Source organism: Eublepharis macularius, chromosome 10 (assembly GCF_028583425.1).
Source record: "Eublepharis macularius isolate TG4126 chromosome 10, MPM_Emac_v1.0, whole genome shotgun sequence".
NCBI lineage: Eukaryota > Metazoa > Chordata > Lepidosauria > Squamata > Eublepharidae > Eublepharis > Eublepharis macularius.
Window position 1 is genome coordinate 62,789,787 of NC_072799.1, and position 24,510 is coordinate 62,814,296.

Below are 24,510 nucleotides of genomic sequence, written 5' to 3' on the forward strand. Positions count from 1 at the left end.
TCAACAGAACCTACTTTCATTAAAGGACTTAGAAATATGGCTGAAACCTCAGTCTTTTTCAGTTCCATTATTATACATATCCTTTAAAAATGCACATCTAGTTAGAAATTGTTTTAAGAATAACAGTTTTCTTTTCATTCTAAAGGGTCTCTCTACACCATACTTTTGACATGTGTTCGTCACGTGTTGGGAGATGCAATGTTAGCTGGGAAGCGTGGTTTTAAATGACAGAGTCAGCGGTGATCACCCAGAGGGCTGTGAGAGAATCCGTCCCCTCTGGAGTGATTTCTGCTGGCTCTATCTTTAAAAACTATGCTTCTTAGCTAACCTTGCGTATCTCAATACTTGATGGACATGTGCCCAAGTGTCTCATGTAGAGAGACTCTAAGTGAAGCTTCTTGCTACAGATCTGACAAAACATGTTTGTTCCTAGGCCGATACACTAGATGCTTCTCTTTAGTAGAGCAGAAACTCCCTGTTGTTGCAGGCTTTTTAACTGGTGGGGTAAATAGTTGCCTAACTCTGCTTAAAAGGAGTCAAAGTTCTATGAACAGTTAATAGAACTTCAACTAAAATGTGCAATAAAATCCTAAAATTACATTGATTCAAATAAGAGGAAAAAATAAACGTTGCAAATGCTTTACTATTGGATGGAAATGAAAAAACAAAACGAAACTGGGATATCAAAAGCTTCTTTTTAGGGAAAAAGAAAGCCTACAGCCACAAGGGGGCATAAAACCACACATTTCTTAGGCTTCTCTTTCCTCATCATGAGACATTTCCCTTCAAGGCACAAAAAGATTAAATAGTGGACTGGACTGGTCAGGCAGGTCAGAATGTTTCAGTTTAAGAAATCTAAGGTTATACATAATCAACAACCTAACGATTTGATGAATCTGATTGAGTCAAAATGACTTTTTTTCTTTAAAAAAGACCTTCATTATAAAATGTTGCATCATTTCAACATGTTGTGGCTCACTGATTGAGGGACATCAATTTAAAATTTCCACCAACTGGCCAATCTGTCCTCAGGAAATTATAGTTAGGAAATCGAATATATAATCACAATTTCAGCATCTTTTATATCACCAAAATTGTATTTCAGTCAACCACATCACTTGTACAGAAGGGTCTAACAGTTAAAAAAAAGTGAATATTTAGAACATGAAGTTAAGTGCAGTGTACTGTAAAACTATTCACTCAGTTGTTATCTAATATGGTTCCTTATGCCTCTCCAACCCAAATGACTGTGTTTCCTCTTTCAACTTCAGTAATTTCACAATTCAGCTTATTCAATCGTCCATCAAGAATAAACAGAGATTCCTTGGAAGGCGTCATCAGGTACTGACCAAAGAGCCCACTGCCCTCAATTAATCGATTCTTACTGTTCCAAGGCCATTCTTCTGACTTAAGAGGTTCCTTAAGACTCTTCACCATCTTCACCTTGCCAGAGGACAATTCTACAAACAGCACATCAGTTTGCGTGCTAGAGCTACCAAAGATATTATATTGATGGGCTTCAGTAAACGATGGTTGAAAAGCCACATCAGATATGTGCAAATTGGTATGAATGTCAAAGGCATCCTGTATTTCTCCTCTGATTGTAATGATTTGGACTCTCATGAGACCTTTCTCATCATCAATGCTGACTAGGTAGTGACCATCTGGAGAGATATACGGAGTTCCTGTTACATCACCATTATATCCAATAACAGAGTCAGTAACACTGTCCACTGTTAGCTGCGGTGGAACAGCCCCGGTAGTATCAGGCTTACAGTTGATAAAATAATATCCTCCAAGATGTGTGTAAGCCACAGACCGTGGGACACAATTGTAATCCTTTAAGCTAATTGTCTTGATGTATGACATCGTTTCAAGGTCAATTTTCTGCAGTATAGGTTCATCTTTGTGAAGAATAAATCCAAACCTAGAAGAAAAACAAAAGACCAAAAAAACCATTTAGTACTGAATATATTTAATACATTTATATACCATCATTTCCAAGAAAATTTTGCCATGTGGTTTCAACCCACAATAAAAATAAAACTGCACAAAAAGATAATGATGAATGGTAAGTTAAGAAAGGGCAGCAACACATTTTTAAAATATCAGAAACAAAGTTTATATATAACCAGAGCAGAATTTTTGTTTTTTAAAAACTATTTTCTAGTGCTTGAGAACAGAAATGTTTTATCCTATCACCCAAAAGAAAAGACTTGCCACAACATCAAGAATTAGGCTGAGAATGTTTGACAGATGAGGCAACACAACAGAGAAGTCCCCATCCTTTAAGGCCTTTTCAGAAGGTGGGGCCACTCTGAACATGGCTTCTAATGAAGATTTCCAAGCTCAGGCATGCTCATGTTGGAGCGGGTAGCCTAGAGTTATCCTAATCAATAACAACAAGAAAGGATAGCAATTGCAAAGTTTCCAACAGAAAGGTTAAAATAATAGCTGGTCACTGTAAGAGTAGAATGAAATTAACATGGATTGGTTTGTTGTTTTAATGCCGGTGGCTGGAGTCAACCCCCTGCCCTGGAACCAGTGAACAGAAGTGCACTTATGCCCAGCGGCACCTACTTCAGGGGTTTGGAATATCAACCCCCTTGGTCCAATTCACTTGAAAGTGGGGCTGGGGGCGATAGGAAGGAGTACAGGAGTATTCTGTGCAAATATGGTGTCATTAGCTTTAGAAACAGCTTTATAAGCCTTCCAATATATTCTCCATTGAAAGTGATAGTCCTGAACCTCCAGAACACAAACAAATTGCATTGATTTGAATCCCACAATGTCCAACTACGAACTTAAGCAATCATGGTAATATTTTTTCTCTGCGCACATCTCTAGGTTTACGTCACAAATGCTTCCAATTTGAAACTGTTTAAAAGTTAGATATAAGTGTATCAACAGCTTGATAGTGGAATCATTTGAAACCCATTTTGCAAATATATTTCAGTCTGAGAAATATAAAGTATTTCATTATCTTACATTAAGTTTACTTAGAACATATTTTGATATGTGAATTTGGAAGGGGGTGGGAAGAAGGGCACAACATCTTGGATATGTATAAGCTTAGAGATATTGTATTTATGCTGTTGTAAACTCAAATAACTGTTGCTAGATCAGAAGGGATAGCAGCTACAATCAGTCTATGCAGAACATATGTATTTTAGTTCACTTCATTTCATTGTTTTATTTCTCCCTAAACATAAAATTAATCCAGTGTTCATTGCTATTTAGATAATTATCTTAAACCTCATTTTAATTCAGACAAAGTGAATATCATAAGGATTTAGGATTATGTCTTCCAACTATTAAGGCCTCATTAGTTATATTTTTAATGGACCCTTATGTATAACAATCAAGCAATTGCTCCTGGAAATTAACTATCTATGGTAGTCAGAAAACATGGGCCTCATCCTTGAACATAAGTGTTAATGTGCTTAGAGAGGGCCACTGGATCTGACAGTGTGTTTGTGTGTGTGTGTGTGGGGGGGTGCATACACAATCCTCCATTTCAAATAATGGCACTATATTAATTCAGCTGAAGGTGAAAGAAAGGTGTTAATGGGAACTGTGGAAACAGAAGGATCCACTCCATTGTGAAAATGTAGATTCTGATTGTTAATGGTGACATCCTAAGTAGAGATGGGCATGAACAGAAAAAAACCCGAACATTATGTTCATTGTTCGTTGCCATCCATGAACTCACAAACAACCACGAACAAGACCCTGTTCTTAAACATATTCGTGGTTGGCTGTTCGTAGGGGCCAGCAGGCTCTCCTCCAGCCATCATCCAAGTTTGGTCAAGATCCCTACTGCATGACTCCCAGAAACCTGACCTGAGCAGGCACCAGGAAAGGTACCAATAATAAATAATAGCTTGGCCCCAGAGCCTGGCAGCAGCCCTGGAACCGGAGGGTGGGTAGATCCTTACTGCACCACTCCCAGAAACCCTACCTGAGCAGGCAGCAGGAAAGGTATCAATAATAAATATTTGCTTGTCCCCAGAGCCTGGCAGCAGCCCTGGAACTTGAAGGGGTAGATCCCTACTGCACCACTCCCAGGAACCCTACCTGAGCAGGCAGCAGATAAGGTACCAATAGTAAAAAACTGGTCACCCTGATGGACGATCTCTGTAGACAGCTGGATCAAGGCGGGTTGGCACTGCTGATATTGATAGATCTATCAGCAGCATTTCTACATGGTCGATCATGACCTATTGATCCACCGGCTTGCCGATGTGGGGATTCGAGGGATGGCCTTGCAGTGGTTTGTCTCTTTTCTCCACGGTCGAGGACAGAAGGTGGCACTAGGGGAGAAGTTGTCATCCTGCCACTGGTTGGTGTGTGGTGTCCCTCAAGGGCCCTTGCTATTTAACGTGTATATGCGCCCCCTCGCCCAGCTGGTATGGAGTTTCAGACATGGTTGCCATCAATATGCAGATGACACCCAACTGTATCTGATGATCGATGGCCAGCCTGACTCTGCCCCAGATGTCCTGGAACATGCCTTCAAAGCTGTGACTGGATGGTTGAAGCAGAGTTTGCTGAGACTGAATCCCTTGAAGACAGAGGTCCTGCATGTGGGTCTAGGGTCCATGGGTGTGGGACTCCAGCTCCCTGCTCTTGCTGGAGCACCACTTACGCTGGTGTCGAGTGAGGAGCCTGGAGGTGGTCCTGGATGCTTCCCTGTCTATGGAGACACAGGTCGCAGCAGTTATTTGATCCTCATTTTTCTACCTAAGACAGGCTCGACAACTTGTCCCTTACTTATAAACCCATGACTTTACGACAGTGATCCAGGCAACGGTCACCTCCAGATTAGACTACTATAACTTGCTTTACGCAGGGCTTCCCTTGGGCTTGATCCAGAAACTGCGTTCAGAATGCAGCTGTACAAGTGGTTGCCAGAGCTCCAATCATGGCACATATAACACCCATCCTCTGTCAGCTGCACTGGTTACCAGTTCAGTACCGGGTCCAGTTCAAGGTTCTGGTGTTGACTTACAAAGCCCTATGCGGACTGGGCCCAGCATACCTTCGGGACCGCCTCTCCCCATATGTTCCCCGGAGGTCGCTTCGATCAGCTAATAAGCAGTTGCTGATGGTCCGTCTGGCCTCTACCAGAGCCAGGGCCTTTTTGGTCCTAGCTCCGACCTGGTGGAACTCTCTGTCTGAGGAAACTAGGGCCCGGCGGGATTTGTTATTTTTCCGCAGGGCCTGCAAGACAGGTATGTTCCTCCTGGCATTTGGTGGGGGCTAGGCTGTCCTCTCGCCGGCCATACCACTGAAGACCATCCACCACCCATGCAGGAGCTCATAAGTGTGGTGCAGGGCATGCTGTAAGAGCCAAGCCCTGTGTCTAAAATGCTGTATTTTAATATTTATATCCGCCAGTTGAGAAATTTTATTCTATATGGAATAGTGTTTTAATGTTTATTTATAAGGTTTTTATTGTTTTTAAATTGCATGTTACAAATTGTATGCTGTTACACCACCCTGAGCCCATCTGATGGGGAGGGTGGTCTAGAAATGCAATAAACAACAACAACAACAACAACAACAAATAGCTTGGCACAGAGTCTGGCAGCAGCCCTGGAACTTGAAGGGGTAGATCCCTATCCCACCACACACAAAGAAAATGCAAGCTCCAATGCACTCTCTCTATCAAAATGCCAACAGCAACTGTCTCTCTCCCTCTCCACTGTCTGCAAAGTCAGAGCTGGGAGCCTCCCTCCCCCCTGCTCTTTGCTCCCTTGTTGTAACAAATTTGGAGCTCCACACTTGAAAGGAAGACCAGCCTATCAAGCTAAATTGGGCTTAGATTGGGGTTTCCAGGGCAACAGCAGGAGTTCAGACAGAGTTCAGACAATCCCTACCTAAATTGCCAAGGGAATTGATTGCAGGTGCTAGACTTGATGAACAGCAATGAACAGCAATGAACGAGGCTTGCAACGACCACCTGTTCATTTAGAATGGGGCCTCATGAACAGCTTGTTCATGAACAGCAGATTGGGCTGGCCGTGGCTTTTTTTAGTTCATATTGCTGTTCGTGCCCATCTCTAATCCTAAGCACTGAAGTCAATAGAAAGGTGCAGTTTTGCTTAGGATGCCACTGCTTGCTCTATAATTTTAATTCAGCACTATTCTGCAGAGGAACAACCTGGTTGTTTAAATTATTTTATTGTCTGTATGGTGCCCTCAATATTTTCAACAACTTCAGAATAATATTACTTTAGTCTGTGTGTATGTGTACACGGACACACAATCTCACACAACTTTTCATTAACAGCTACCTTCTTAACAGAGGATTGGACAGAAGCCAAAGTGAATGCCAATTTTTACAAAGAGATCAGGAGGGAAGGGAGCCAGGAAATGACAGTCCAGTTAACCTAACATCTGTTCAAAGTAAACTGGTGGAAAGTATTATTAAAGACAGAATTAATGACAAGCCCTGTGGACACATTTGAAATACAGAGTACAGTTCAGGTTGCCCCATCTTATATTACAGAGCTGGAAAACCTACAAAAAATGAACAGGGGTTGGAATACCTTTCCTATGAGGAGCAATGGAAGCATTTCCTAGTTTAAAATACTATGACTGGGGGATAATGATACTATAATTAATTAATACTATGATTAAATTAATACTATGATTAAAATACTATGACTGCATCTGACGAAGAGAACTGTGATTCTTGACAGCTTATGCTACAGCAGGGGTGGGCAAATTGCGGCCCGCGGGCCACATGCTGCCTGCTACAGAGTTTTTTGTGGCCCGCCAAGACAGTAGAAAAGTGTAATAGGGTACATTTGTCTCATTAAACTGATTCTAAAATTAAATGTGCTTGCAGCTATAGATGATATGAAATTAGCACAATAAATAAATTGAATAAAACTACCACTATTTTATTTAATTTATATTTATTGATTTTTATGATACAATTTATACCTTTTCTGAAATGCAAAGTTAACTAATGAATGCAATCATTTTAAAAGGTGCGGCCCTCCGCTAACCTCCGCTCCCACAAAGTGCCCCCCGAGCCAAAACAATTGCCCACCCCTGTGCTACAGTAAAGTTGGTTAGTCTTAAAGGTGCTACTGGACTCTTCTATTTTGCTACTACAGACTAACATGGCTAACTCCTCTAGATCTATGATTGAGGGATAATGGTTTGTAATATTATGTATGATGAGAAGTAGATAGAACTTTTTCTTCCTCTCCTGTAATACATATTAGAACGTGAGTTACCCTGTTAAATGGATAGATAGTAGATTTCAGGACAGGCAAAAGGAAGTATTTCTTCATACAATGCAAAATTCAGAGTCAGAGGATAATGTCCACTATCTTAGATGGTTTAAAAAAGGGATTAGGAAAAAATATGGATGATAGATCCATTAAGAGCTAATAGCCATGATGCCTGAACAAAATCTCCATATTCAGAGGCAGTATGCCACTGCATATGAGTTTCTGGAGTGGCTGCTGTAGGGGACGGTCATTATTTTCATGCCCTGCATGTGGACCTTCAAATTAGATATCTGACTGTTAGTTGTAGGAAACGGCATACGACTGGACCAGAAGACCTTTGATCTGATCCAACCGTGCTCTTCTTAGGTGTCACCTCCCCATCCCCTTAATACTATTTTAACCTGCTCCTTGAGAATACATCTGGAATGCTAGGCAAAGTACACCAAAGAGTTAATTGGATTAATAAGGCTGACAGTGAGCCTGGGACAGGCTCTTGCAATAAATTGCTTGGTTAAGCTTAGATGCATTTTCCATTTTAGATCTTGAATGCCTTTTGTTTCTGTTTATGACTCTGACTGCAGAATTCTTCTTTGCATTCTCTTTCTCTTTCTCTCTCTCTCTCTCAAAATGCACACTATTGCAACAACACCCAAAGTAAAACAGTCTAGAAATCTGCAGGATCAACTGAAAAATAAAAAGGTGGCTAATGAAAGCTAACACACTTCATGGATTCAGGCAGTATGTCATGATGCCAGAATGGACCGCAAGCTATACATTAATTTACTATCTTCACGAAGTCAGAGACTATTTTGTAGTAGCTTGTGGTGGTCATTTGTCCGTTACCATTTACAAGCATGGGGCAGGAAGGCTTGTCTCTGCTAACATTGTGATGAGGAAAGGATAGACATTTATCAGAATGATTTGTTAAAAGATTCTGCTGGGTCAAACACCAAAGAGATTACAGGACAGTGAGACATCAGAGCTCATTATCTCTTCTGACTTAGTAGTGTCAGAGCAATTTTTTTCTCTCCAAGAAATTAATAAAAACATTGGCATCAGGTCAATAAGTGGTGGAGGAAACATTAGCTTTTATCATTTATGACTGTATATGTTTACTTCAATTACCTGAACTGAACAAAATGTGCTGAACGAACATTCTTAGGCATGTAAAAGACCCACTGACCCACCCCACCCAGAATCCAGCTTCTACTTGGAGTACTACTGTCCTGAAAGCGAGTTGTTTTGAAATCCTGAAAATGTCCACATAAATGGGAAAAGGAATATGAGTATTAATAAATAACATGCTTATAAATTCACTATAGCCCTCTTTCTTGCATGTTAACCCAATGATTAAATTATATTATACATTAATTAAATGAAAATTAACAATGGATTCTATAACTTTTCCCCGAAAGTGGCCTTCGACATTAGAACTAGGTCATTAGTGAGCAAACATTGCCCCCCCCCCCCCAGTCGGAATAAGAGGCAGACACAAGGCTTGGGTAATAAAGGGCCACTTTTAATTAGGCAACAACATGAACTGCAACAACTAAAAAACCCTGGCAAGGGTCTAACCAGCAGTACAGGTCAAGCCCTGGGTCACTCCCCTGGACCCCGCCTTGACCTGTCTGGGCGAGACCCGCTGCCCCAGATGTGAGCCATCCAAATGCATGGCTGGGATCTGGCCGGCCTGGCGGATGGTTTCCCCCTTAAAGCTCCAAGCACCTCCGCCACAGAGCATGAGGGAAGGACTTGTCCAGGAGATCCCACCAGGCAGCCTGCCCTCTCAACTGGCCGCCGCAAAGCATGCCAGCCGATCCTGACAGGCCCCTAATATCCCCGCCAATGGGGATGTGCCAAGGGTACTCACCGTCCCCCTAACATCCCCCCAACTAAATCCGGCCATTGATGGCCTATACAGCACCACTGTAGTCCAATAGCCACAGCTCCAGCAAGCAGTACAAGGTAGGCAAAAAACTTCCTTCCCAAAGGCCAATCAGGGAAAGAAAGGAAAAATTCCTACCTGGCCCCCCAAAAGGCAACCGGTCAAAAACCTGCACTGCCACTGGTAGGAAAAATTCCTACCTGGCCCCCCAAAGGGCAACTGGTCAAAAACACTGCACTGCCACTAGGCGGGCGGGTGGGCCAAGCACGAGGCGGCAAGTGCTGATGCAGGGACAGGGCACTTAGCCCCGGCCCCTTCCCACATGACCCTGAGAGGCCGGGGAAACACTGCTGCTTCTCCTCCGTGGCAGCAAATGCGGCCCCCGGCTTCAAGCCTTTGGCTACCAGCCGGGTGGGGGCCAAATTCTAGCCATGGAACTTGGAACTTTAATGCCATACAGGAATTATTTCTGATCTTTTCTCCTGCCACGAAAAATATCCATTGCAGAAGAGTGAATCCAAATGGTGTTCTTTATGGATAAACTAAAGTAGCATAATTCCAGGTGAGTAATTGTCTTTGCTTAAATGGAAGCACTTTAAATACTAACAAAATGCTATTCCAGCATAACTTTTCATGACTGAGAGCCAAAACACACAAGAAGAAATACCTAGATTCAGCACGTGTTCTCTTACCTCAAGGTTTTTTTTTTTTTAAATTGATGCATCACTTATTATTACATTTCAATACAGTCACAGTTCTCCTATGATACATCTTTTACCCCTTTTGTAACCCTCCCCCCCGCAAGGTGACCATCCTATAACTACAAATTAAATTTTTAGCCACGAGCACATTTTTTTCAATTTTCCAAATATAGTTGTATTGGCTTCTCCATTATATACCCATTGAAAATATACAGACCATTTCTCTTTTATCTCCTCCATTTTCCCATCCCATGCCTTATCTTTTTTTAAACATTCCAACATATCCGATTGAATATATTCATACAAGTAATCATTCCATCTTTCTAAGGTCCATTTTAACTTCTCCTTCCAACCGTATGCAATCACTGCATGTGCAGCTAGTATCATCACTTTGAAAATATCCTGGTTTTGTTTCTCAATTCTAGTGTTTCCCAATACACCCATGAATATTAGATCTACATCTATATTGAGGTTGACCTTACATACCAATGCTATTTTTCCCCGTACCTTGTCCCAGAAATCTATGACCTTTGGACACTTCTTTTGCATTGCAATGCCAGCAGTTAGGTTTCATCCCTTTAAGCATGTATGCCAATTGGGCAGAAGTTCTATACCACTTCATGATAATCTTCCTTTCAAGTTCTCTATACTTTTCTAGCTTAATTGCCTTCAAATTCACCATTAACTTATTAACCTCCTCAGAAGTTATTTGTTTTTCTTTATTCCATTTATTTTTCAGAGTTCTAAACATAAACTCCTTATCCCTCACCAATTCAAGGTAAATTTTCCCTGCCAGCCCTTTCTTTATTTCATCCACATATAATGTGTGTTCTATATTATTGTCTTCCCTTTTAATAGCTCGTTTATATTTGTCTTGTTTAATTAACTGGTGTAACCCCATTAAATTTAACCAATATCTTTCCCCCAATTTTTGATTCAATTCCTGAAGTGATAACAAATCCCCTTGACCATTGTACATGTCCTTCACTCTAGTTATACCTTCCGCCTTAAGATCTTCCCAAAATTTCGGGTTCATCTCCTTCTCCCAGATATACTTAAGTGGAGTCCATTTTGAGTTCTGTGGCATGTGTTCTCTTACCTCAAGGTTTGCCGGGATCTGTAGGCATCCTGGAAGCTTAAAGTTTAGCATTTACAGAGCAGCAGGAAGGGGAAGGGAAATACAGGCACCTGTATTTCCCTTCCTGCTGCTCTGTAAATGCTAAACTTTAAGCTTCCAGGACGCCTACAGATCCCGGCAAACCTTGAGGTAAGAGAACACATGCTGAATCTAGGTATTTCTTCTCATGTGTTTTGGCTCTGAGATCCCACTTATTCAGAAGCTTTGAGTGGATCCTCACTATGTAGAAATTTTATGTAAAAGCAGGGCTTTTTTTCAGCTGGAACGCAGTGGAACGGAGTTTCGGCACCTCTTGAAAATGGTCACATGGCTGGTGGCCCTGCCCCCTGATCTCCAGACAGAGGGGAGTTTAAATTGCCCTCCGTGCCACTGAGCAGCGAGGAGGGCAATCTAAACCCCCCTGTCTGGAGATCAGGCGGCGGGGCCACCAGCCATGTGACCATTTTCGCCGAGGGTGATTTAAACTTTTAAAAACTCCCCCCTTGTTCCAGCTAACCCAAAGTGATGTCATTGCATGGTCCTGAGTTCCACTACTGAGTTCTACCACCTCTTTTCCCAGAAAAAAAGCCCTGTGTAAAAGTTTTGAAAAAACAAATAGCAAAGTCAAGGAACCATGAAATGTTGCAAGTACAGGTTGAAATGAAAATATCTCATATTGAGGACCCTAAATTGTGTGAAAAGATGGCTTTCAAATGTTTTAAATAAATAAAATGATCAGGAAAAACTCAGAGACCATTCAATAATTATGCTAGTTAACACCTGAAATTCACATTATACTTCCTCTAGGTGGAAAAGTGATTGAAGATTTTTATCTCATTGTAGCTTAATAAAACCTGGTGTCCCACCCATTACAGGTGATAACTAGCATAGCATACTCTTTATTTTTCCTGATTTGATCTGAATTTTATAGGATTATACTTCACTTTGTACTTTTAGTATTTTATGGAACCTTGACCCTGCTTTTTCTCTCCAAACACATGACTTCATAGTGAGGAAGGATACACTCATAGCATCAGAACATACAAGCTCGAGTCCACAAACACTTAACGCTGGAATAAATTTTAAGGAGACACAAGGTTCCGGCTTAATTGGCACAGCCGATGATTGAACAAGCAGAGATGTCACTGTCTTTCACTATTAACATCAAACTTCTACAGTTCAACTACATCATATTTGCATCCTATTTTCTTGAGCACTTCTGTCTGGGATTGTTTATGCATCAGGCTGTGGTTTGAACAGAAGACTTTAAATTTTTCAGAACTATTAATCTGGCTCCTTTCCCAAGTGTTTAATTTTTAAAGATTGTGGGGGGAAACCCTGCAGTCACTCATAACTGTGACATAAAATTATGCCTATGGCTTATGTACTACAGGGCTGTTCTATGAGTAGGCATCTAGTAGAACAACCGGTGATACGTTAGAGTGCCTTTAGTTTTCCTCCAGAGATTTATATGTAAGAAGTGGCATGTTTAATGCAAACTTCACTTTCATGCAGGTTGATATGAATAGGCCTCCTACTGTTCATTAATCTTCAAATAATATTTATGAGACTCCTTACCCTTATGCCCCCACCCAATAATATCATGCTTTGAATCGCCAACACAATTTTTGTCACAGCACATATCAGCCATTCCAGCCAGTTAACACAGTAAGAACCTTTCTTTAAAATGGCTTTCAGCTTAAGCCAGTGAAAAGTTTTAGCTTCTAGGCATATAAAGATGTTGAACTATGTGGGGAAAGTAGTATTAGATGGCTCTTTCTTAAGAGCCATCAAAAAAGGTAGAAGTTTTTCTAGGCTCATATGCCCAATGCTGATGGAAGAGCAAAAGGATAGAAGAATTCTGGAAAGAAGCCCTTGACTAGAGATGGGCATGATCAGAATCACGATGTGAAAACCCCCCCGATAATGGCATTTGCGCCATCGGGACTCAGCTAATCGGTTCTGTCCACAGCAACCGATCCAGCGTTTGGGGGGGGGGGCTTGATCGGGGGGGGGCATCATGATCTAATCAGAGAGACAGACACTCAGGCGCCAATAATCTATTCCCCTAGCAACAGAGCCAGGGGAATGCTTGAGCTGTGTTTGCCCACCTTCTATCACTCTGGAAAACCAAATGGAAGCCCAGCTTTCCTTGATTAGCAGGCTTCCTTCCAACCATGGAGTAGCAACCCAGGGGAGGGAGGGGGAAGGGGGTGTTCTGAAGCCATGGGCACAAAGGTTTTTTGCTTTTCAAAAAAACGGGGCTTTGTAGGAGGAATGGGTGTTTTTCTGTCTGTGACTCTCTGCAAAAGGCAGCACAGGTGGCTGGGAGGCCGCTCGCGCCGTTCGTCTTTCCCCAGGACAAGGGGCGCGCAGGCAAGCCGGCCACCCCTTGTCCTGGGGAAAGGCAAAAGGCAGCGTGGGAGGCTGGGAGGCTGCCCATGCCGTTCACCTTTCCCCAGGACAAGGGGCGTGCAGGCAAGCCAGCCGCCCCTTGTCCTGGAGAAAGGCAAAAGGCAGCGCGGGAGGCTGGGAGGCCGCCTGCGCCATTCGCCTTTCCCCAGGACAAGGGGCAAGCCGGCCGCCCCACGGGCAAGCCGGCCGCCCCTTGTCTTGCGGGGCAGGTGAACAGCGTGGGCAGCCTCCGAGCCACTCGTGCTGCTGCCAGCTCTGCAGCACACCGGCACAGCCGGCTTGCTGCGTGGGCGGGGGGCGACCCATTAGCGTGCACGCACAAGAGCCTGACTACAGTTGCCCTGGCCGCTGGCAACCGTAGATCCGGCCCTGGTGTGAATGTCCCCACCCTGAGGGGACGCAGCTCGTTGCCTGGTTAAAAACTCCCCCCTGCTCTAAGTGTGTGTGTGTGTGTGTGTGTGTGTGTGTGTGTGTGTGTGTGTGAACGTCCCCTCCCTCCCTGAGGGGAGGTGGCTCATTGTCGCCTCCCCGTACCTGCCGGGCCTGGCGGCCGCTGCCACCAACCACTGTTCCTATATCGCTGGAAACAGCGGGGTGCCCTCCCGCTTTGGCCTCTCCGATTCCCGATTCCGGATCAGAAACGGGACTTGATCAGTTAGAATCGGTGACCTGGGTTCGGCGGCGGCCTGGATCCACGAACGGCTTAATCGGTATTTTTTTTTGGATCGTGCCCACCTCTACCCTTGACCATATTAAAAAGTCCAGTAGCACTTTAAGACTAACCAACTTTATTGAGGCATAAGCTTTCTAGAACCACAGCTCTCCTCGTCAGATGCATCTGATGAAGAGAGCTATGGTTCTCAAAAGCTTATGCCTCAATAAAATTGGTTAGTCTTAAAGGTGCTACTGGACTTTTTACACTTTTGCAACTACAGACTAACATGGTGAACTCCTCTGGGTCCTTGACCATATCATCATCACCATCACCATCACCATCACCATCACCACCATCATATTCTAAATAACCAGCTACAAAATCCCTCTGAATCCTGAAATAATCTTTCTGGATCAATGGCATAACACAAACGTAATGCAATCAGAAGGGACCTTCTAAGAACCTTCTTAGTGGCAGCCAAAACAGCAATACCATCAAAATGGAAATCTCATAAAGCACCTACACTAGCAAATTGGTAAACAAAGATATGAGACCACTACATAATAGAAAAATTCATAGAAGGCCTTTTCCAAGCTGCTATCTACCCGAGATCAACTGACTTTACTGGAAAACGCATTCCCTTCTTTGGATATATAAACAGGAACAACATTCAACCACAAAATCAACCATATCAGATGCTTATTCTATAAATCTTTTAAAACCTTAATCATTGACACAACTGTGCATTAGTGGAAGTTCCAAATTTTTTTTGGAAACAACCATGCCAATAGGGGCAAAATATAACTTCTCAACTCCCTGAAAACTCATCAGATTCACAGAAACTTCAAAACCAAAGTGACCGATCAATGATTGTGCAACCCTCTGAACAAGACAAATTCCAAAAGATCCATATAATGTTAATAACACTATTATTGTACCTTAAAAGAGATGATTTTACTCTTGCATTTGTATCAAATAAATGCTGAAAAAATAAAAATTAAAAAACTAAAACCAAGCTCCCGGGGGTCATTTCATAGAAAAAGAACTGGAGGAACTCATCAGCATAACTCATTAGCATATGCCACACCCCTTGCCATCACCGGAAGTGTTCCATTAGCATAACTGATTTGCATATGCCACACCCCCTGACATCACCTATCCTGGCTGTTTTGGACCCAATCCTGGCCTTTCAGGGGCAAAATTGGGCCCAAAATGGCAAAAAGGGGCTGAAAATGGCCCAAAAGGACCCAAAATGGTCAGGATCGGGCCGCTGCTGAGCAGGAGAGTGATCCGCCACCCATAAGAGGCCTGATCTGGGCCGTTTCAGCCCCAATCCAGGCCGAAATGGGCCCAAAATGGCCAAGAGTCAGGTGGGCAGGGCTACCTGACATGTGTGACCTCTTTGAGGAATTACCGGAACTGTGTTCCTGTGCGTTCCCCCTCGAAATGACCCCTGCAAGCTCCAGATATTTAAGTGGAAACGGTTATGTCACACATTTAAAACATTAAAAAATTTAAACAATTCAAATGTTCCAGATGGGGTGATTATTTATTTCTTTAGAAAATTTATTTACCAACTCTCCAGAACCCATTGGCCCAGATGTGTGTGTGTGCAGATGGGCCCACATACACTTGCATGGCTTCATTTCAAAAGCAAAAATGCTTCCCTGCACTTTTCTGCTCCTCACTGTGCAGAAACAGCATTGGAGGGCTGCCTAAACCTGCTATTTCCCCCAATGAATTGTTGCATGACTTTTGGAGAGACAAAGGATTGGGCTGCTATACCACAGAGCAAGGAGCAATGTAATATTCAAACAGTACTCTGCACCAGATGCCTAAGGCTTTTCTTTAAAATAAAAAAGCCTTCTGCAACATCAGGGGAATTGTGTCCTGTTCATCCCTTCTGACATAAACCCTTCCGCCGTCCAATCCAGTTCCAAGTTCTGTAATACATAGCTCTGATTCTATTATTGCCTGCTGCTCCTTATAAAGGAAAGATTGAGTGATGTTTCCACATAAGGTGCTAAAGAAATAGCTTTTTAGCGGAATGTCATGTGGAAGCAGAGGTGAAATACATCAGCGTGTAAACAGTAGCCACATGCAGTTAGTAGAAAAATGTACCAAGCAGCTCAAATGGTCACATTGATTACAGCACTAAAGATTAAACTTTAGAAGGTTCAGAGCTCTTGAAGACACCATAGTCTGCTTGAAAAATTGATGAGTACTTCCAGACACATGGCATCATTACTGATACCAGGAAATGTGAGATGCTAACAGGAGATCATAATGTGCTCGAGGTTAGAAAGGCAGACTTGGGGAAGTAAGTAAGCTAATTGGGAAGGCATGTTGGATTAGGGAACTTATGACCTTGAATGAGAAACAGCTGGAAATTTCTTTTAGTCAAGAGGGCCAATTAAGAATAAGATTAGAGTTTGCTATGGGCAGTTGTTGAAGACACTGGGAGGCAAGACATGGTGAAATTTCTGAGAGACAACTTGTGGCTCTTCTCACAGTGTGAATTACAACAAGAATTCTGCTCACAAACGTGAGATCTAAACATGTTTCTCATCATGATTAATAATCTGTCAGAAATCTGAAGGAAAAGGCTTGAAGCTCAACGGGGTAAGTAACCGTTGGTAAAAACAATCCTATGCTATTTCAGCTCCAGCAGTAGCTTGTGCACTGCAACCAAAGCAGCACTGGGGGCAGTGATATGCAGGCTGTTTTTGTGATATCAAATCCTCTTTATCAAGATTGTCAAAGCTGGAATGGTTGGCAGCATTCAAATATAATCATCGAGCCTTGCACTTGTAGTAATTATTAATACTTACTGGTTTTCAGGAAGACAAACAGAAACCCTGCCAGCTTTAACTACCTTTGCTTTCCTTCTAGTTTTTTTATCCAACCACATGCAAACTATCTTCAAGTTCACTTTGGCTTCACTGAACTACCATTAACTCTGCAGGCTTCTGCTTTGATTCAGTTTTATTTTATGTCTCAGGAAGACTGACTTTTAAGTTATTTCCTCTTCCTCAGGGTTGATTCTTTTAACACTGTTCTGGACTCTATAATTAACTCATAACTTTCTTCCAGTCATTCTTAGAAAATATCTCAAGATAATTAAGGCTAGATCATGGTGTTGCATTTATGTTGGTCAAACAAGGACTATTTATAAGACTGAATAAACAACAGTGACATTTCACTGCGGAAACAAATTCTACTGATAGTTATGACAGTAAGGGTATTGGTGGGTACTGAGTACACTGAAAACTACAAGGACATCTTCTGTACCAATGTGCAGGAATATCATCATAATAAAGTGTTGTCAAGTCACGACTGACTTATGGAAATCCTTCAAGGGGGTTTCAAGGCAAGAGCTGGGCAGAGGTGGTTCGCCGTTGCCTTTCTCTGCATTAGGGTTGCCCCTGCCCCCAGCTCCTGCCCCTCAAGACTGCTCACCTGCTGGTGTGATGAAGAAGCTACAGGTCATGCTGGGGAGGGGATTCATTAAAAGCTTGAGGGTGAGTTTTAATTAATTCCTCCCCCCTTCATGTGACCCGTAGCTTCCCTGTTGTGCCGGAAAATGACATCATTTTCTGGTGCAACAAGGGAGCGCTCCCTGATGTGCACTAGTGCACGAGTGTAAGTACCTCACTGTCTCCTGCCTCACTACCCTCCTCCCCACCATCTCCACACACACACACACCTCATTTGGTGACCATATCTTGCATGGCACTCCTGGTCTTCCATGGTGGTCTCATATCCAAGTATTAACCATGGCTGACCTGCCTTAGCTTCTGAGTTCTGACAACCTCAGACTAGTCTGGGCTATTCAAGCTAAATAGCTCCGTTTTTGTCATGGGCCAACAGACTGTATGGCAGGATTGTGCAGCAGGCCTAAGGATGAACGTAACATGAAAGGATCAGAGTCTTTCTGAAATTACAACAGTTTGGTGACCAATCTTTTCACACTCTACAAAGTGCTGTCTTGAGCAGCATTGACAGGACACTATCAATAACCTGTGGTTTCAGCAAAAAATCAATTTTCAAAGTCAGGCACGAGGATTACATTGACATTTTAAAGACATGTTTGAGACTGTGTGCTCAAGGCTAGACATTCTCTTTAAAAATAAATGGAACCTCTATTTCTTGCTCAAATTTCTGGTGTTCTGTAATAAAAGGAGGCCCATGGCAATACAGCCAGTGACCAATCCTACCAGTATCGCTACCTTTTCCTAGTGGGACAGGAACTATTAAGTACTCACTTCAGAATTCAATGAACAGCTGAAAACTACAGACAAAATTGAGAAAGACTGCTAAAGTTAACTCTTCATTCAACCAATAATCTCTGGCAGGATACCAGCTTAAACTTCAAAATTTGATATACACTACTGGCATTAATATGAGGATCTGATTTATCAGGCTACCTCTAGAGAGAGCTAGCAATGCCATTTTTTTTCTTACAAACTAGATTTAAAGAGGAAAGTTAAAATTTACCCAGCCCCAATTGCCTCACAGTTTTCCCCATGTATTTTTCAAGAAACTTAACTATACATTTGTTTTCTGACTAAACCTAGGATATATTACCATCAAGCAGCTATATAGAAATGTATTCTGTTTCATTTAATTTCCTCATCCATTAATTATTTGTTCAACATTTCCATTTCTCTCCCTGCTTACTCACAAAGTAGCATTTTGGTCATTTTGTTTGCATTTTCCTGTATTTGATTAAATTCAATTTTAGCTGTATTTTATGTTTTTTCAGATTTGGTACAAATGGATTGGATCCCGCCAGCTTTTTCAAACTGACATAATTCTCCTTACTACAGCTTCTATCCCTCATGGCAGGTCCCATAATCCCCGGCCTAGCCTTTTTGGTGGTTAAAGGGGACCATCTACTTTTTCAGCAGTGGAAAAGTTGGCTGGATCCAACTGAATGTGTAGTTGCAGCATACTAAAAAAAACTATTTAGATACAAAACAAAACAAACTTGATTTGATAGTTTTTGTCTAGGTCATATGCAAGTGAGAGTTGGAAAAGCATGCAGAGAAGGATATTCGCTGCTTCCCTGGGTGCTTTTACTTGGTGGCATGTGGTGCTTTGATGGGGAGAGGAAATTAGATAATATTTCCTTCTCTTTAATCTCCTGATTATGGAAACTACTCTTCATGAAAGAGGGATACTTTGGTCATTTCCACACACGTTGAATAATACACTTTCAATGCACTTTAGCAATCCTTTGGAAGTGGATTTTTTGTTCCACACATGGAAAAGCAGTTCCAAATGTTTACTAAGGAGTATTGAAAGTGGATTATCCAATGTGTGTGGAAGCAGCCTTTGCCCAATTCCTCCTCCTCGCCAAATGATCTGTGCTATGGTACGTTTTATGAGAGTCCCCCAATCTTCAGCAGAGGATTTTCAGTGGTCACAGGGGAAAGGGAGAAGCCTGGAACATCTACTTCTTGGAGCTCATTATGCTGGCAGTTTCAGAGGAGGATTTAAGAACCACAACACTATGCAGAAGCAGAGGCTCTGGTCTCATTGTTCATCACGTGCCCATCTCTACTCTGTACGCATTGGAACAGTTCAGAAGGAACTGGGATGAAAGTTAACTAGACTGATTTTAAACGATCACCTGAACAAGACAGCCCAAAAGAGAACAATAACTATAGCTTGATTTGTAACTTACGGCACTTGGTAAGAATTCTAGAGATATAGAGTAGAAGGAAAGTTCCTTGTTTATTTCAATAAGAGTTAATTTTGAGAAAGCTTGCTTATGGTAAGATGTAGCCTTGTACCATCAGTCCAAACAAAAAAAATACAAAACTGTTACCTTTTTACATCAAACTCATCTTTTAAACACAGAAACTGCTTATTTTACATGGATTTGTTTATGTATTTGTTATTTATAGTCTACCCTTCTTACTGAGACTCAAAGCAGATAACACACTATAAGTTAATACCATCAACAGCTGGGATAGTCAATAAACAATGCAGTAGGGTATGCAAATACAAAATTTGCAGAAATTTGAAAAAAAGCAGAAATCTACTATGGAGCTGAAACAACGGTGAAGCAATGCATTAGTAAATAAACATGACATATTAAACAGTGCAGAAATTACCCAGTAGAAACATGCCTGCAGCCCAATGCTGACGGGCAGATGAAGGGGGGAGGGAACGAGGCCATGTCGATAGAAACCACTGACACTCCGGCTGGAGTAAAAGAGGCCCCAATTTTATCAAATTATACCTTATAGAGCATTGGCGATGCATCGGGGTCAGATCCCAAGCATTGGGCAACCCACCTGCCAGCCGATGAACTTCCACGCCTCCTCAGACTGTAGCTGTGGTGAGGATCCTGTGTGGAGTGAGTAGCCCTGGCAGCCCCCCAGTTGAGGGGGCTCACTCCGAAGATTTGTTAAGAGAATCCCCTTAAGGGCAGGCCCCATCTCCCTCAAAATGAATCTGATACCAATGCCTGAACTGCCAAGCAAAAGTTGTGACAGGGAAAAGAAGCATACAGAGTAATCCCAAAAACTCCCCTTGCATGCAAACAACTCCTCAGTAAAACAAGCCAAATTAGGGAGGGCAGGGTGGGCTGCCATTCAAGCGTGAAGTGAAGAGGGGTGGGGCTGGGAGTTGTGAAAACTATACTGCTGGACTTGAGAGGGAGCAGCGCTGCCCAGGTCCAGCGCCCGACCTTGCCCCTCCATCAGCCAGATAAGTCTGGGGGCTATTGTTTACAGCAACAGACAGTATTCAGGAACACCATCTATAGTCCCTGTCTTCTGGCCAACACATCTCTTTGAACCATTTCCTTACATTGTGGCCCTCCTATTCATGTAAAAAGCCCTTCTGAATAATTCAGTTTTGCATAGTTTATGGAAAGTCAGGAGAGTGGGAGCCCTCCTAACCTCATCAGGCAGTCCATTCCATAAGGAGGGAGCCATACATGATGGATATATACCAATTCAAAAAAAGTCAAGCAAAAACATAGTTATACCAATCTATTTTTTCACGTAATTTTTGTTACATAATGAATGTCTTGGACACCTTTCCCTGTAACAAAGGAATTCAAAATATTGTCATAAACAGTGTTGTATGACATACATAGGAACAGAAATGATGTCAAGTAAAAAAATCAGTTTTTCTTGCATATACAATTATATTGTGTGTTTTTACAGAAATGATATCTTAAATCCAGTATTGGTTGCTCAAAATAAACACTATTTTTGTTTTGCATGTAACTCTGACTTTTGGTGTTTTTAATTTCTCTCCCTTTCTTCTCTATACAGTGCTATAGAATAGTAAATAGCTATTGTGAGGCTTCTAATAGTATTCAGCATCTGTTTCCTAAGTAGGGGAATTAATTCCCCCCTCCCAAAAATGTGTATGTAATAACAACAGGAGAGTTGATAACCTAGGACACATCTTTGTGGATCATACCCAAGCCCTATATTTTACAGGTTGTAAGATGTTGCATAATATTACAAGGTATTTTATAATACAAGCTTGACATGCCACTGTACATCTTATCAGTAAGGTGTATCTACTGCAGGCAGCTTCTCAAGAAAAAGTGAGCAAGATAGCCACCAAAACAACAGAAAGAATATACATCATTAGTCCCACAAATGCTGTTGGCAGTGATAACCTGCTCATATTCCACCAGTCTTCTACTTACTCAGTAGAAATCACGGATGAAATAGAAAACCAATAAAGATTATTATACTTATTTGTGCTGTTTTCATATTGCCAATCTAGTACAATTTCCTGATTTCATATGTCAAAGACCTGAGATAAGCAAAAAGGCCTAAACAGTTGTATGAACCAACAGAACTGATAAGTCTGAAATTTCTGAAATGAAAAAAAGAGCATTTGCAGTAGAAAATTTCATTTATTCAATGTGGCTTCAGAGCATTTCCGCATAACCTTATTTAAGAAGTGGAGCATCCTGATTCTGCCCATCTAGTTCTCTTAATATACTTGCATAAAGGTACTTCAACTCAAGCTTGTAGTGCTGTTTATGGGACCAGTGTGTTTAAGACCTTGCTCCCTATTATAATCACAGGAATGACCCTCAATATCTCCCATGTTTCAGATAGGCGTATGACACAGGAAAAGGAAGTACTGGAATCTTCTTTACAAACTACCGGTTTCCTTTTTAGCTTTTACTTGAGGAATAGATGGAGGAATTAATGAAACTCAGAGCCAAGCTACAAGTGACGCCTGACACAGGTTGGACACTTGTCAGCTTCCCTCAAGTTTCGATGGGAAATGTAGGCGTCCCGGTTTTACAGCTTGGCTCTCCATTACAGCTGCAAGACCAGCTGTAATTATTCCAGAAGGCCTGTAAGGAAAAGAAAATATTACTTTTAAAGGGGCTTCTGTTATTTATGTTAAAAAACAGTGGTGTACTTTTCTAAGGATCTCAAAATCTCAAGCTCATGAAAGTGACACCATGAGACTTAAATTTATCCCCTTTGTCTGTGGTCATCCTGGATGCTGGCCAAACAGGAAGAGCATTTTCTTTTTGATTTTGAGGTTTTATTCCTTGATGTTCTCTGAGGTTCAAGTCAAGACTGATGTAATAAAATCCCTGGATTAAAGATGGACTAAATGCTTATCAGGATGCAGCTCTGTTTATCCCTGTCCCTAGCTTGATAGAGCAGGGGTGTGAAGTGCTGTGTTATGCTGCCATTCATCAGCAGTTCTCCTGAATGCAGACCGTTCTGCTCCACTTAATTGTTTGGGGGAAAGTGATGAGTTTACTGTCATGGAGATCAAAAGATACACTTAACATCCTGGCATGGACCCTGTTTCCCTCCATATCCGTAGCATCCCTTATCGACAGTGCTTTTGCTTTCCTGATACGGTTATTCTCCTTTGTTCCCGATGCCCTGTCAATTCTCTTTTCTTCGTGTCCATTCCCACTTCTTCTCTCATGCTTCACTGGACACACAAAGAATTCTTGATGTTCATTCGCAGCGGCATTTGAGAAACCAGGGACTAGGTAATGTGACTAAGGTCTCGACTCAAGAATGCTTTCCTTTAAATAAAGATACTATTTACCAGGTGTATTAATAATTAAGGAATGTGTACCCAATCTTCCTAGCCCACTTAAATCTGCGCAGGATCTGTTCCACTTGTGAGAGAATGCACCATAGTTTGCACTTACTGTAAGAAGTGTGTATAAGAAGTACATTATAAGACTGTGGATGGAGGCTGGCCAACCTGATCAAAACGAATTTAGTAAAGCATTTTAACTTAAAACGGATTTAAAATTAAGATGATTAGAATTCCCATTTGATCCCATGTAATTTTTTCCTGTTTGATAAAGATTAAGAACAGCTTTATGTCTGATTATCCGCTAACTAATGTATATGCAAATAAAGGAGTGATTTCATCAGCAATAAAAGCAAAAGTGTAGAGAGTGAAAGTCTCTTTGAAGAAACTGCAAATGGATTTGTTTGGTAAAAATACCCACTTAGTTTTTGAAAAAAAACGACAACTTTTTAATGGACTTCTATGATTAATATATATATAATGGACTTCCCACCATATTTATAGTAATTGCTGTTTGGACACTTTAGCAGCGTACAGATAGACAACATGAAATATGTTACATTTCAGTATCCCTACAGGAGTTTTATTTTGTGATCTACATGACATATTATGATTAATTAGAAGAGTATTACATGCAAGACACCTGCTGATTTGTGAGTAGCATGGGCAATGTGCTGCTTGGTGGGTGTTAGTTCTCTCTCACAGCTGAACACATTTTAAAACTTAGCATTCTATATTATTATCTTGACACAATGCCACTTTTGCAGAAATAGAAAACTAAGGTAGGTGATGCATTTATTGATTTGGAATAATTGCAAAAGGTACAGTGATGATGCCTAAAAATCCTCATTAGACTAAGCTAATAACATAACCAAAATATTCTTAGAAACAATAATTACATGACAGCATCTCTACTACTGGCCTATATCTCTGGGACTTGGACAGTACTTGAACTTACAATGGTGGCAACTGCCATACCATTTCTGGCTGAGACAGAAAATGCTCAGAGATCTCACTATGTAAGTGACAATGACAGCCAGCAATCAATCTGACAGTTCAATCCGATGCAGAGTTACGTCTGTCTATGATTTTAATGGGCTTAGATGGGAGCAGCTCTGCCCAGATCCCAGCTGCAAGGCCTGGTCCAAGCTGCTGGACCTCATCCCCAAATTGGAACGTGTAAAAATTAAACTACAGTCATTTTGAGGTTGTGATGCTCAATAATTGAGTTAGGAGCATGTCACTCTAATACAGACAAATGACATCCTTCCCTTAGCATAAAGCTAGACATTATAAGGGACACATAATAAACGTAGTTCTGTATATCTTTGCTCTCTCTTCCTTACAGCATCTGCTATAGCATAACATTTCTCTATTCCTCACCAGATAATAATACAGAACCAGAGAAATACACAGAATAATGA

At 41.7% G+C, this 24,510-nt stretch overlaps 1 protein-coding gene across 1 annotated transcript in view; it reads right to left on the reverse strand.

Annotated features, from left to right (window-relative positions):
* Positions 1-328: 328 nt before the first annotated feature.
* FSTL5 (follistatin like 5) overlaps positions 329-24,510 on the reverse strand; it is a 578,210-nt gene continuing 554,028 nt past the window's right edge. Inside the window, exon 15 of the mRNA XM_054990327.1 lies at positions 329-1,927. Within this exon, the coding sequence (XP_054846302.1) occupies positions 1,225-1,927 (703 nt within the window). The 3' untranslated portion in view covers positions 329-1,224. The remainder of the gene's footprint in view (positions 1,928-24,510) is intronic.